The sequence below is a fragment of the Trichoplusia ni genome, chromosome 13 (genome assembly GCF_003590095.1).
Source record: "Trichoplusia ni isolate ovarian cell line Hi5 chromosome 13, tn1, whole genome shotgun sequence".
NCBI lineage: Eukaryota > Metazoa > Arthropoda > Insecta > Lepidoptera > Noctuidae > Trichoplusia > Trichoplusia ni.
In genome coordinates, this window is record NC_039490.1 from 10,673,964 (window position 1) to 10,688,141 (window position 14,178).

Here is a 14,178-nt window from a genome sequence, read left to right on the forward strand (position 1 = left end):
AGTATATAATGTCTTTAATTGTACCCGCTGATGGTACACCACCTTGTTTGTACTGGGTGTGGTCCAGTAAATACTTTCCTATTTTAGTTCAGCCAATCATCACAGCAAGGCAAGATTTGCTTTTTAATTGTTTTACTATACAATTTAAAAGCAAAGGACAACTCTTAAAAACGTTTATATAATGTTTCTACATGAATTATACGTTTCTTAGATACGTTTGCACGTGTGGAAACTGAAACGTTGCTGGATTGTCAAGTGTGTATACTGTGACATTTTTGACAGTTACTGCTTCCTCTTGTCAACCTAAAGTGACTACAAATTCTTGAACTTCTAAAAACATAAAACTTTAAACTGATGGCTTCACTTATTGTTTCTATATTAATAATATAAGTGCAGCCGACGATTTTTTAATCACTACGGTTCGTTTTGTTGACTGTAAGGTTATCGTCAATGAAACAACAATAACTTTCTTACAGTACCTTTTTTCTTTAAACATTTAGAGAAAATTTAAAAAGATATGAGTGATACCGATGTAATGGAAGTGGATGAAATACCATCAAAGCCTTCCAAGTCCCAAGTTGGCAGCAGCGGCTCGAAAGCAGTATCCCATTTACCGTGGATAGAGAAGTACCGGCCTATAACGTTCAGCGATGTTGTTGGCAATGAGGACACCGTGTCGAGGCTGGCCGTGTTCGCGCGCACGGGGAACGCGCCCAACATCATCATCGCGGGCCCGCCCGGCGTGGGCAAGACCACCACCATCCTATGCCTGGCGCGCGCGCTGCTGGGCGCCTCCTTCCGCGACGCCGTACTTGAGCTCAACGCCTCTAACGACCGCGGCATCGACGTCGTGCGCAACAAGATCAAGATGTTTGCACAACAAAAGGTATTTCATAGTTTACATGTGGATAACTAAGTAATTTCTAATTTAATTATTGTCTCTATTTTGTTAGCTGTTTAGTCACTTATCCATAATACTATGAGATGCTTATGGATATGTTTTTGAAGGTCTTTGATAGTAACTTCTCAAACTTTCTATTCAGGTATAGTCCGCTAAGATCTGCTTTAAAGATTTTAGCTCAACATTATTTCAGGCCTGTTGTTGTTTTAAGAGTACTTCATGTGGGTGTCTTATACTGGACATTAAGCTATGAGAGTAAATTACATAGGGTAGTCTAGTTTTGGTAAGACCCATAAACTGTCTTATTTGTGTAAATGTAAGTTCCACCAACTTAACTACTAGCCAGCTTTGCCGTGTGAGCACCCCACTGTGACCCAGAGTTGTTTGTTATAAGTTACGTAGAAAATTAAATACTGATTAAGTTGTAAGTTGTTTTTTTTCTCATCATCAGCATCAGTCTTTGCTGAAAACCAAGCCAAGTTTTTGGCTGAAAAAAACAATCTAAAAATTCTTATGTAAAATCTGCTAATGTAATTATGTCAGTTAGATTAGATATAATAAAGGGAAGATTATTTATGTATGCTGAGAAGAGAAAAGGACTGAAGACTGAACCTTGCGGCATACCCATTCAAACTGAAGACCCCAAACATAGATGCATTACTTATTAATTATTATTAATAGATTTTCTTAAGAGGAAGCTTAGATTATAGTGAGGTGTTTTCAAAACTGCAACAAACCTTTTCATATCATTGTATTATGTTTAAGCAAGTTTAATTAACAGAAAAGATTAGATGCAGTACATAACTTTGTTGGCATAAGCACAAGAGTTTTAAGGCTAACCTCGCTATATCTGAACACTTAAAGAGGCACTAAAATTGTTGTAGAAATATAACACAAATACAATGATGAGCTTTGTGCAGGTGACACTACCACCTGGACGACATAAGATGGTGATCCTGGACGAGGCGGACAGCATGACGGAGGGCGCCCAGCAGGCGCTGCGCCGCACCATGGAGCTGTACTCGCATACCACGCGCTTCGCTCTGGCCGCCAACAACTCCGAGAAGATTATAGAGCCCATACAGTCGCGCTGCGCGGTACTGCGGTACTCGCGCCTCACTGACGCGCAGATACTCGCAAAGGTGTGCATAACTTGTGACCATGTGTAACAGTTTTAATTATAATGTAGTGATCAATAACCATGGGCAGGTCTTGGAGGTGTGCGAAAAGGAGCAGCTGTCGTACACGGAGGAGGGGCTGAACGCGGTGGTGTTCACTGCGCAGGGCGACCTGCGCGCCGCGCTCAACAACCTGCAGGCCACGGCGCAAGGCTTCGCGCACGTCAGCGCCGACCACGTGTTCAAGGTGTGCGACGAGCCACACCCCATGCTGGTGCGGGGCATGCTGGCCGCCTGCGCGCGCCGCGACATCCACGAGGCCTACAAGGTCATCGCCAAGCTGTGCAAGCTGGGCTACGCGGCCGAGGACATCGTCAGCAACGTGTTCCGCGTTTGCAAGACGCTGGACGTGGACGAGGCCACGCGGCTGGCGTTCGCGCGAGAGGTGGGGCTGACGCAGCTGCGCGTGGCGGACGGCCTGAGCTCGCCGCTGCAGCTGGCGGGTCTGCTGGCGCGCTGCTGCCGCGCCGCCGCCCCGCCGCCCCGTAGCGGCTTCTGAGCGGCGCGGCCAGATTCCAATAATTGTGATTTAGACAGATAATTATGGCTTTAAGAGCAAGATATTTCTAAGAAAACATACCCTGTTTAATGTCTGAACTAAAATTGTAAAACTCTCAGAAACTTGCCTACCTGCTTCAATTTTAGTGTTATTCCAGTACAAAAGTTCAAAATGTGTCAGTGTTATCAAAATTGTTATTGGTATAAGAGCCAATGCAAATGGCACTTTCTACACAACACGACATAATGAAAATGACATACCGCGACAGATGTTACTGTAACAGAACAGTCTTTGTGGTTTTGATTACTTTTATAAACATATTATACGTTCAATAAAAACCGCGCGTGAAACAGCAGGTATTCAATACTGTAGAATGTGGAACGAGGAAGATTGGGATGTCTACCCAAGTAAAAGAAAAATTTGGTAATTTTAATAAATAAAACAATGAAGAAAAAATTACAAAAATGTATTCTTTAGATTACGCATATAATATAATAAAATAATGTACTAGGTATATAAAGTCTTAACATTAATAAAATGACGAGAGTGTCGATCTGATCGCTCCCTCGTGAGCCGAGTGTGGAATGTGTGCGAGTCACCGCTTGATCTCCAGCAGCTTGTTGTGCTCCGTCATGAGGCTCTGCAACAGGTAAGCGCGCTGAGTGTGGGCGGGAGCGGGCGGCGGCCGCTACTGCAGGACGCACTGCTCGTCCTCGGGCACGCCGAGTGCGGGCGGGAGCGGGCGGCCGCTAGTGCAACACGCGCTGCTCGTCCACGGGCACGCCGTCGATCATCTTCTGGTGCTCCTCGCTCAGCGCCTGCACACAAGGCGGCTCTCAGCGCGGGCCCGCCACCCGCCACCCGCCCGCTCGGGGCCCACCGTACCCAACAATAGCGACATGCTTACAACTCTTGATGCCAAATAATTATTCGTAACGAGATATCGTTAAAATTTGACAGCAATCATTATATCATTTCTGCTTTTGATTATTTTTTCTATACTGCTGTGCGTCACATGCAAGCACCAGTGTGAAGAGAAATTGATGATATTAGTTAGTTGGAAGCATTGAGCATGAGAGTGCGCTCATTTGACACCAAACAGATTTGTGTGTCTGTCTTGTCACCGTGCATGCTAGACATCACAGTTTTGTCTGTTGTCAATTGGTTCTGTTTTGTTTATAAGATGTGCAAAAAAGAAACAATAATCTGAAAGAAAACTGTCTGAAGCCAATGCTCGCCTTCTGTATGCTATTATTAGAGTTCTGAAAAGCACCTGTTTTCAGCAACATTTACAAATATTTTTTTAGAAAAAATGTCTTGTTCGTTTTAGGACATTTTTGTAGTAATGATATACAATGAGGGGAATTTAGGGCTTTATTTTTCAGATTTGCTAACACTGATCAGTAGAATGGTTGTTTGCAAGACTATGTCGTGAGTATAAGCGTTAGTAGGGACTTATAGTAAGTGGTTGTGGCGCTGGGTTCGAAGGTCAGAGAAGAGTGATTGTTAGTATGAGGTGGGTTACGGCTTACCTTGAAGTACTTGACGGTCTTGACGCGCAGCTCGAGCGTGGCGTCCTCGTCGCACACGAACAGCGCCTGCGCGTGCTGCTGGAAGGCCGACACCGTCCACATGTGGTTGACGCCTTCCTCCACGGCCTTGGCCAGCGCCAGCGACTTGTGCACGCCCGTGATCAGGATCATCACCTGTGAACGCCAAAAACACTCACTGCTTTGATTAAATTTAAAAAATTAATGTACTCTCTATTTCTTATATTTAGTCCTTTACGTTTAGTTTGCATCTAGCAATGTTCTAGTAAAATCTTTCCCAAGGCTGAGGTTGGCGGCACAAGGCCCAACGGACTGTTTGTCAAGTTACATATTATCAGTCGTAGTCGTAATACCTGTGATAAAATTCTAGCTGCGAGAGTTGTTATTTAGAATTGTTCATAGGTATTTTTAGTTCATGAAACGAATCGTATCATTACATTACATTAGTAGGGTGTATTAAATAATAATACAAGAAGAAAATATATATACAACAACCTGAGAGTAATAAATATAATGATGTAGGTGTGGGTTACCTCTTTGGCGTCCATGACGGTGCCTACGCCGACAGTGAGCGCCTGGCGCGGCACCTTGCTGATGTCGTTGCCGAAGAAGCGCTTGTTGGCCTCGAGCGTGTCGTAGGCGAGCGTCTTGACGCGCGTGCGCGACACCAGCGACGAGCCCGGCTCGTTGAAGGCGATGTGTCCGTCGGGCCCGATGCCGCCGATGAACAGGTGCACGCCGCCCGCCGCCGCGATCAGCTCCTCGAAGCGGCGGCACTCGCCCACCAGGTCGGCCGCGTTCCCGTCCAGCACGTGCGCGTTACCGGGGTCGATGTCCACGTGCTTGAAGAACTCGTTCCACATGTAGTAGTGGTAGGACTCGGGGTGGTCGCGCGGCAGACCTGCACACACCGACACACGCTACAGTGGGCACGAGCCGCGCGGCGGCCGGGGCGAGGCGGGGAAGGGGGGGTACTCACCGACGTACTCGTCCATGTTGAAGGTGGTGACGTACTTGAAGGACAGGCGGCCCTCCTTGTAGAAGTCGATGAGCCGGCGGTACATGCCGAGCGGCGTCCCGCCGGTGGGCAGGCCCAGCACGAAGTGCCTCCCCGGGCCGGGCGCGAACTGCGTGATGCGCTGCAGTACGAAGCGCGCCGCCCAGTCCGCCACCACGCCCGCGTCCTCCAGGATGATCAGGCGCATGCTGGCTCGCTGGATGCTGCAACCACTCCCTTTTAGTTTTGTGACATCATCGTGATTGGTATGAGCTACTCGTACTCGCTACTTCACCGCAGAACGGAAGCTGACAAGATATTCTTCCACTTGACTCAGTAGTGTGTAAGCCGACCTTACTCCCGACATACCTATACATTTACTTAGTATTAAGCTTAAGTTAATCAGTTCAGTATAATATACACCTTAGACATAGCAACACGTCTTTATCATTTTGACACCAATAACTCCCCACATTGCAACTCGTCACCCAAGAAGTTGTTATATTTTAGCACTTCCGTAATCCGACTAGTAGCGTAACTTTTTGCTAAAGTTAGTCTAGTGCCAATCGTATGTCCATTTTTTAAAGTATGCCTTAAATCTTTTTCTGTAATTCTACATTTTAAAATCAGTACTTGAATAAGTTTGTTTATATATATATGACGTCATTTGTTGACGTTCGATAATGAACGGCGAGTTTCGCTATTTGATGTGCTACTTCAATCGCGCAATCGCTAGCATTAAGTGGCATTGAATGAGTAGATAACGTGTCGTTGTCCTACATACAAACAACAACAACGCCGCGCCGGCCGCTGTCGTGCCGCGAGTTATCAGGCGAGCGCCGGTCAACAACACTCAAGGCGTTGACACGCTGTTATAGATTGAATTTATTTACAGAACGTCAAAATAACATACTGATAGTGATTGGCTTAATTCAATACTATGAAAATCAAATATAACAATTAACATTGATTAACATACATCATTTGGTTATCAATAAAGTTAAGACTTGAATACGAAATGAATATTACATTTGAATAGTATAATAACTATCATCAATAGAATGTCTACAAGTAATTCTATTACTTACTAGTATAGTAATTGTGTTATTTGAGCAAGGACAAATCTGACATTGCTCGACCTTTGCATAAACTTAGTTCTCAAATGTAAACCGGTTTCGATGTTATTAGGACTTTCAGAACTAATGACAATTATAGAAATATTAGTGCAATCATTAAAGCAAATTTCTGATAAGGAATTATGATACTTACAGATGTACTAAATAAACTGTCGAAACTAGTGTTCGACTATCCTGAGCTGCTTTATGAACAAATAACCAAGTGAGACAACGAAATAACGGTGAATACCAAGATTCGAATGTTTTTGGCAATGCGAAATATGTCAACAACCTCTGTGGCGAGGTCACTCACCTCGGGGCGGTTTGAAGGTCGGTGTCTGCGGTGGTCGGCGAGAGGTGTGATGCGGCTACAGACGGCGGCAGGCAGCAGGTCCGAGGCCGGGCTACTCGGCGGGCTGGCGGCTTGTGATGCCGCACTCGCACTACTCGCCGGCTCGCGCTGGCGGCTGGCCTCACGTCAGTGACGTCACGCTCTGACAGCTGTCATCTGCGTGACAGCTGTCAGCCGGCGCCGGGGTTGCCGCGCTATCGTTAATGAGGCGGAGCGGATGGGGGAAGGGAATAACAAACACTAATTCCAATAAATGTGGTTTATTTCTAATAGAATAATACTTATATGGAGATTATCATAATAGTTGGGTATGCAAGTCGCCCCGTTACCACTAAGTTATACAACTTTAACAACAATAAAACGGAACCGAGCGGCGCCAGGGCCCGCCGCCCGCCTGCTGCCCGCCTGCCTCTCGTGACGACTACTTTTACAATTGTCTTTTAATAACAAAGTACTTCACTTAGTTTCACAATCTTTACTCTTAGGAGAAAAATAAAACGATTTAAAAATGTAAATCACAAGGTGGCTTAATTTAAAATCACATTCAGAGAGCGAATTGTGTTACATATCAATGTTCTACCGCTAATATAATTCAAAGTCGACAAATAGTTCTCAAATTTAAAACATAACATTACTTGTGTAATATTGATGGCTCATAATTTAACTTCTGTTTAAATTGGCAACTTTTCCTTGTTTAATACTTAGCGTATAACAAGTGTGATAAAACCGTATAATATTATTTTAATTATAAAAATACTTATTTAATTAATTATAACGAGTGTGATATTCTATGTAATGGTACCTTATCTATATTATGTATGTACAGGACTGGAGCGAGACCAGCAAGATATACAATAAGAGTAAATTATCTGCTTAGCCGACAACAGTGGCCTCGCACAGAAACAGTGCTCACATAAAACAAGTCTCAACATATTTATAATATTTAGCTAGCCAAACGTAACTTGCAACAGAATATCCAAACTGTATCGGGAGTCCGTAATATCAACCTAGTACACCGCGCTCGTCACATAACAACAACACGGCGTCAGTCACAACAGTCCGGTCGGAAGTCGCGCGGTCTCGGACGCCTCGACCTTGTCCTACGTTCTACGGTTACGCCGCTATAAAGGAACTTTTCAAGATATAAGACGACAAAAAGTATTAATATCAAGGTAATATTTACAAAATGGACTTGAGAAGGGTTAGTGCGCGCGTGGGCGCTTGGCGGGCGGCTCGCCCTCGCCGCTCCAGTACACGTACTCGGGAAGGAACTTGGCCAGCTGCGCGTCGAAGAACTCTTCCAGCCGCTTGGCATCCTTGTAGATACTGCTGTCCACCTGCGGAGACACAAACACAGTCGGTTAGAGTCGGGGCGGCGGCGGCTACAGAGCAGTCTCGGCAGGTCCTGGTCGCGCACTCACCGGATTGTACCTGTAGGCGTTGCGGAACAGCAGGCGCGCGTCGGCCACGAACTGCGCCACGTGGGTGTAGCGCTGCGGGCTGCGCGGCTGCAGCTTCATGCGGATCATGTCCAGACACATGGGCTGCGGGATCTTGGCGTGGTAGTGCGCGTTGTCGGGCGACACGGGCTCGCGGAAGGGCAGGCTGGCCTCGTACTGGCAGTACAGCTCCAGCGTCAGCCGCTCCACCAGGCGGCGCGCGCGCGGGCCCAGGCCGCCCGCCGCCTCGGGCTCGGGCGCCAGCTCCGCGAAGTTCACGCACAGCAGACACTGCCAGGTCTCGGTCTCGTCGGGCAGCTTGTCGATGGTGGGGATGTGGCAGTACTGGTGGAACACCTTGGGGCAGCGGTCGCAGCACATGAGCTCGCCGCCGTCCATGCAGACGGCGCACCAGTCCTCGTTGGGGTCGCCGGGCGCCGCGTCCGTGGACGAGTGCACGGGCGGCGCGGGCGACGCCGGCTCGGGCTCCGCCACCACCTGCACGCCGTTGGAGTCCAGCTTGGCGATGGTGGCCATGAGGTCCTGCACCGAGGCCGCACACACCTTGTCCAGCTCGCCGGGCACGCCGCCCGCCAGGCTGGGGCTGGGCGTCTTGGGGTTGGTGGACGTCACGGACGCCAGCGCGGCGGGCGCGCGGTTGCTCCGGCCCAGCGTAATCTTGAAGTCCTGCCCGCCGCTCAGGGTCGACGCCGCACTCGCCTCGAAGCCCCCTGAACAGCAACAGCGCTCACGTCACTATGTCGCGCACCGTCCTTGGTCAAGGTGACAGTTCAGTGGTGTCGTTCACAGATTTGGATACCGACCGTTGGCTAGTCCTTGCTGCGGGATGTGCCACTTGGCGGCGGGTTGGTGCTGCTGCGGCGGCTGCGGGTGCTGCAGCTGCTGGTGCTGGTGGTAGGCGGGCGGCGGCGCGGGGGACGGCGTGCGGGGCCCGCCGCTGCGGCGCCCCGTGGGGCCCGCGGAGCCGCCGTAGCCGCCCGGCGAGTAGGCGCCCATCACTGCAAGCCGCGACACATGAGTACGGGGGGCGGGACGGGGCGGGGCGGGGCGGGGCGGGCGGGGCGCGACACTCACTCTGGTGGTAGGCGTGCTGCATGGCGAGCTGCGCGGGGTGCGCGGGCAGCGCGGGCGGCAGGGCGCGGGGCGCGGCGCGCTGCGACTGCGCGTTGAGCAGGCCGCGCAGGTTCATCTCGCTGACGCCGGGGGGCGCGGGGGGCGCGGCGGGCGGCGGGCTGCGCGCGCGCCAGCTGCCGTGCAGGTGGTGCGGGTGCGTGGTGGAGGTCACGTGGGCATGGCGCAGCGGCGTGGGGCGCGCGCGCAGCCCCGCCAGCGGCAGGTAGCCGCCGCCCGCGCCCGCCTGCGCGTACGACTGCTGGGGGAACGCACCACTCTTATCAAATCTATGCCAATTTCAAAGAACACAAAGCAGCAAAATGTTTTCAGTCGCAAATAGATACATTAATTTTACAATTTACATTATTCGTCTTAGTAGTATAAGTCATGCCACATCCACTACACATCAATGTCCTTCAGAAGCAATGATTTCTACATCTAGGTAACTATCAAGCTTGTCCACGACGAAACGACATGTAGAAGTAAGATTCACAAATACATATGTGTCATATAGATTACATGCCTGTACTGAAATATTATTAAAATATTTCAGTCATATTTCAGTCATGTTTCAATTAATATTATTATTAACTGAAAAACATTAAAATAATAAAGACATAAAAACCTACCATGATTTGTGTGCTCAGAGACAAGCAATTAATATTTTATTTCGACCATCACTTTTAATAGGTCCATTGATTAAATAAAGTCGTAAGTCCCAAAGGTTATTTACGTAAAAAAGATGGCATATTTAATTTTAATTTGGAGCGCTGAGTAAATGAATTCCATAAAATTATATCATATGGATAGAAGACATTCAAATACACAATGAATTTAACTATATACATGCATAATAAACACCCATTGAAAGAAAAGAAGCTGGAAGCATTTTGCGACATAATTGATCACAAGACACCGCGACCACACTGACCTGGTAGCGAGCCAACGTCTGATGCATGGAACAATGTCGCACATGAGTCACAAGTAGGGTTAGTGGGGAGCGAGGGGCCGCGAGGGGCGGCGGCGAGGCATACAGACCTGGTGCATGGCCACGTGCTGCAGCGCGACCATGGCGGAGGGCGGCGGCGCGGGGGGCGCGGGCTCGGGCGCGGGGGCGCGGGCGGGTGGTAGGGGCCCTGCGCGGGCGCGGCGCCGGCGTCCAGCTTGCCGTCCACCACGATGGCGCCGATGCCGGCCAGCACGCGCAGCAGCTCGGGCAGCTTGTCCAGCGCCAGCGCGATGCGCACGGGGATCTCGGGGTTGGGGATGTCGGCGCGGCGCGACTTGATGCGCTGCAGGTGCGCGCACACGGCGCGCTTGGCGTGCAGCACGGCCGTGTCGGAGCCCTCCAGCGCCGCGCCCACGAAGCCCACGCAGTGGTCCGTGATGCCGGCCAGCTGCTCCAGCGCCTCCTTCTTCTCCGTCAGCGTGCGCTGCTTGGCGTCGCACACCTCGTTCAGCCGCAGCACCAGCTGCTTGCCGCGCGTGTTGATGGCGTTCGTCAACCTGCAACGACGCACCCGTCGCACTTGTCGATCTGACAATCTGATAATAAGCCCTGTACTGGCATCGAGCCGGCGATACTCACTTAACGACAGTCTGCGTGATCTCGTGCACGAGCGATTTCTTCTTGTCGGCGATGAGCTGCTGGCGGTCACGAATCACTTTCATGGCGGATCCCAGCAGCACGCGCTTGTAGCTCACCTCCGATAGCAGCGAACTTATGTTGGCGCGCGCCTGCACACGACATGACATTATGTTTGAATAGAGCGCGACACATATTTCATTAACATTATCATATATTGGCATGTTAGACCTGCGCGGCCATCTCGGTGCTGAACTGGTACTTGTGGTCTCGGTGGTGCTGCAGCTGGCAGTCGCGGCACGTCAGACGGTCGCAGGTCTCGCAGAACAGCGTCAGCCGCTCCTGCACAGAGAGGCGTGTGAGCGCAGGGCGACAGGGGCGCGCGGGCTGCCATCTGTGACAGTACCTGCGTGTGCTCTGCGCAGAACATGTCATGAGCGCTGGTGGCGCCGCCCTGCGCCGCCTGCAGTTCCGCTACCGCCTCCTCCTTCGATTTGATGGTGTGCTCCTTCGTGATCTTCAACCTGCTCATTTAAATACAACTTACAATCATCAATACTGGCTCTTATAATGGTTTAGTTATAGGTTATATTGATTGAAAATCTACCTTTGATGTGCGTGCACGCAGTTGTCGCAGATGAACTCGGCGCAGTCCACGCAGTAACTGGTGGCGGGCTCCGTGTCCTCGCAACTATTGCACTGCTGCTCGCCAATGACGCCGCCTGCCACCCAAAAACCACATCATTATACACCATGTTCAAGTGAAAACTGAGGCCTGACTAACTATTCCGGCTGTTTAATGTACTTACCATTGCTGCCAGCCTGCTCCACAGCCATCTTCTCTATCACAAACCGTTGGTCAATCATATTTGCCACCTGGCACTGCAGGCGACACGCGGGGCATGTTACCGTTACGCGCTCTGCACCTGCAATATATGCAATATAACAAAACCCATCAACACTGTGGCAGAGCTAATCATCATACAATTTAAACTTTCCAAAAATTGCCAGGTTACAAATGAGTTCGGTTTTAGTAAGTAGATATACCTAGGAAGTCTCGAGAGCTGGCTTGCTTCTCGTCGAGCTTGGCTTTAATGCACGGCTCACACGCTGAATGCAGGCATTCCATGAGCTTAGGAGTGCCTTCAGCCAGCGCCAGCGCGGTGTTGCAGAGCACGCAGCGCGTGGCCGACAGCGGGGGGCGCGCGCCGGGCGACGCCAGCGAGTCCGCGCTGGAGCCCTTGCCCGCGTCGGCCGCGCCGCCCGGCGACCCCGCGCCCACCGCGCCGCCCTCCGCACCGCCGTCTGGCGTGCTGCGAGCCTGCGACCACACGTACAACTTAACTAGTCATATCAAAAACTACCTTGAAACGCTAGTATCGTTACCGGCATGGATCTTGAGAGCTCGGTGGAAGAGTGGGGATCGCTTTGCGCATCGTAAAATAAAAAGCAAATCAATTGTGAGTACTTGTCGCCTTGAGGTGCATGCAACTGCAGCAAAGAACGAATTTCAAGCAATCACGATTGACAAGCTTTTTTGAATTTTTCACTTGCAGAAGAATTGACGCGCATCGGCGTGTGTTGCGGTTCCCGACAATGGAAGGGTCTACATAGCGTGAGGTCAGCAAGCTCGGTCGGATTACGACTAGCCTTACTACTAATTAAAATAAGAACATGATTTACTGTTCACCATAATCAGTTCTTACATACTGCAAGTTTTTTTTATTTTTCTAAACAATCAACTAACTAAACTTGATCATTTGATCACAACATTATTTTTATTTCTTCATTATTTTCAAGCCACCACATCATTTTAATCCAACAAAATAAAAACACAACGAAAAGTTTTATTTTTTCACAATAGGAAATATTGAGAAGCCTAATAAAATTCAGAGCAGGCTTTTTACTGATTCGACTACATCACTATGTCTTATAGATATCGGTATTCTGTACACATTTAATTGAATAAATAATAAATAATTGTATGATATATTTTGAACAATTTAAATAATATCTTCATATATTTATTTTATATTGCAACCTATGTGTTATTTTAATGTACACACAGTATTATTATAAAATTTTGTTAAAATCCATTCAGCAGTTTTAGCCTGGAAGAATAACAAACATCCATATGAAGATTTGTGTTTAAAATATGAGTGAAGTAAACAAACCCTCACCAGTTTGTTTAATTTCACTAGGACACCTTAAGATGAGTTATGTTTATTAATCACATTTACACTATTAATTACAAAAAGCACAGTTGTATACAACTGTACATGGAAATTATAATTTTGAATCTGAAATTGCAATTTAAATATTAGTCTTTCTTTTGATATAGTCTGATAAAGTCACCTCATCATCCAAATTTATGCACAGCTAACATAATTATAATAGAACATATTTTTTTAGGTTTTTCATTAAATTTTAGATAAAGTTAAAACAGAAAGTAGCTCTACCACAGACATTGAGTGCAAGTTATCTTTATCAAAATAACTGAATTATAGATGACTATTATTGTAAAGTAGTATATTTTTTAGGTGATTGTTTAATTAATTAGCACGGATGGTATTATTTATTCACTTGTTTTTTAATTTAAAATATTTACTGATAGATACTGGATTTATTAAAATAACCGCATATTTATAGCACAATTTGACAACATAATGAGTATATTGGCTGGGACCTGCAGCAGCTGTGAGGAGCTTACATTGCGTGCGGTGGCCGGCGGCAAGCTCGGGTCGGGCAGCTCGTCCTGCACCTCCTCCTTGATGGTGACGCCGAGCAGCGGGCCCAGGTCCATCAGGTCCCGCTCGATGACGATATCCTCCCCACCCGAATGAAAGTTTACGTTTTCCATTGCACTGGCTTTTCTGATCGCCGCTCATTCATTTTCCCGGCCGCCCTAACATGTTAACCCGTTTTATTTGTAGCACTTTCACTCGTTTGCCCGGAGACACTGGCACGTAGACATAGCTAATTGAGCACTACGATTGCGAGATGCCGCCGAACAACAGCGTCCCACCACTGACACATAAATATACAACTTGAGATATCACATAAAACGAGTACTAGCCGCTAGTAGGGATAATGAATACAAGTCTTATTCCTAAAATAAATAAAGAAGTTTATCAACAAAATAATCTCCAGAAATTCTTAACATGCGTCTGCTCGACAACCATCAACGCACATAGACAATGGATGGTAGAATCTGTGGGTAGAATTTAATTGAAAATTATAGATTTGCAATAAAATTATTTTCATTTGTTATTTTTGAATCAGACCATGATACTCTTCATCAAACTTGACGCACAGTAAAATTTAAAATAAATAAATATAGCAAACATTTTTCTGAGTAAAAAAAGAGTGTGATGACCGTATCATTTGTGTATGGTATGACTATCAGACAGGCTGTTTCAGATTTCAGT

The 14,178-nt window shown here is 47.9% G+C and overlaps 3 protein-coding genes across 4 annotated transcripts; 1 reads left to right on the forward strand and 2 right to left on the reverse strand.

Annotated features, from left to right (window-relative positions):
* Nucleotides 1-265: 265 nt before the first annotated feature.
* Nucleotides 266-2,991, forward strand: LOC113500325 (replication factor C subunit 2). Its single transcript, XM_026881074.1, has 3 exons — nucleotides 266-886; nucleotides 1,822-2,043; nucleotides 2,111-2,991. Exons 1-3 carry the CDS (start codon nucleotides 518-520, stop codon nucleotides 2,576-2,578), a joined length of 1,059 nt encoding a protein of 352 aa, XP_026736875.1. The 5' UTR covers nucleotides 266-517; the 3' UTR covers nucleotides 2,579-2,991.
* Nucleotides 2,992-3,045: 54 nt separating this feature from the next.
* Nucleotides 3,046-6,727, reverse strand: LOC113500327 (glucosamine-6-phosphate isomerase). Of its 2 annotated transcripts, none has more exons than XM_026881076.1 (5): nucleotides 6,554-6,726; nucleotides 5,108-5,349; nucleotides 4,662-5,029; nucleotides 4,111-4,284; nucleotides 3,046-3,218 (listed from the first exon to the last, which is right to left on the reverse strand). In XM_026881076.1, the coding sequence occupies exons 2-5, from the start codon at nucleotides 5,331-5,333 to the stop codon at nucleotides 3,174-3,176; spliced, it is 813 nt and encodes a 270-aa protein (XP_026736877.1). In that variant the 5' UTR covers nucleotides 5,334-5,349; nucleotides 6,554-6,726; the 3' UTR covers nucleotides 3,046-3,173. The 2 variants fall into 2 exon arrangements, with proteins under 2 accessions (XP_026736877.1, XP_026736876.1); XM_026881075.1 differs by having other exon boundaries at nucleotides 3,217-3,396; nucleotides 6,554-6,727.
* A 109-nt stretch (nucleotides 6,728-6,836) lies between these two features.
* LOC113500246 (E3 ubiquitin-protein ligase TRIM33) lies at nucleotides 6,837-13,963 on the reverse strand. The gene is made up of 13 exons (XM_026880953.1): nucleotides 13,461-13,963; nucleotides 11,798-12,071; nucleotides 11,560-11,676; nucleotides 11,358-11,472; nucleotides 11,157-11,274; nucleotides 10,982-11,092; nucleotides 10,754-10,902; nucleotides 10,074-10,671; nucleotides 9,689-9,693; nucleotides 9,127-9,452; nucleotides 8,856-9,050; nucleotides 8,014-8,762; nucleotides 6,837-7,929 (listed from the first exon to the last, which is right to left on the reverse strand). Exons 1-13 carry the CDS (start codon nucleotides 13,608-13,610, stop codon nucleotides 7,795-7,797), a joined length of 3,042 nt encoding a protein of 1,013 aa, XP_026736754.1. The 5' UTR covers nucleotides 13,611-13,963; the 3' UTR covers nucleotides 6,837-7,794.
* Between the last annotated feature and the right edge of the window lie 215 nt (nucleotides 13,964-14,178).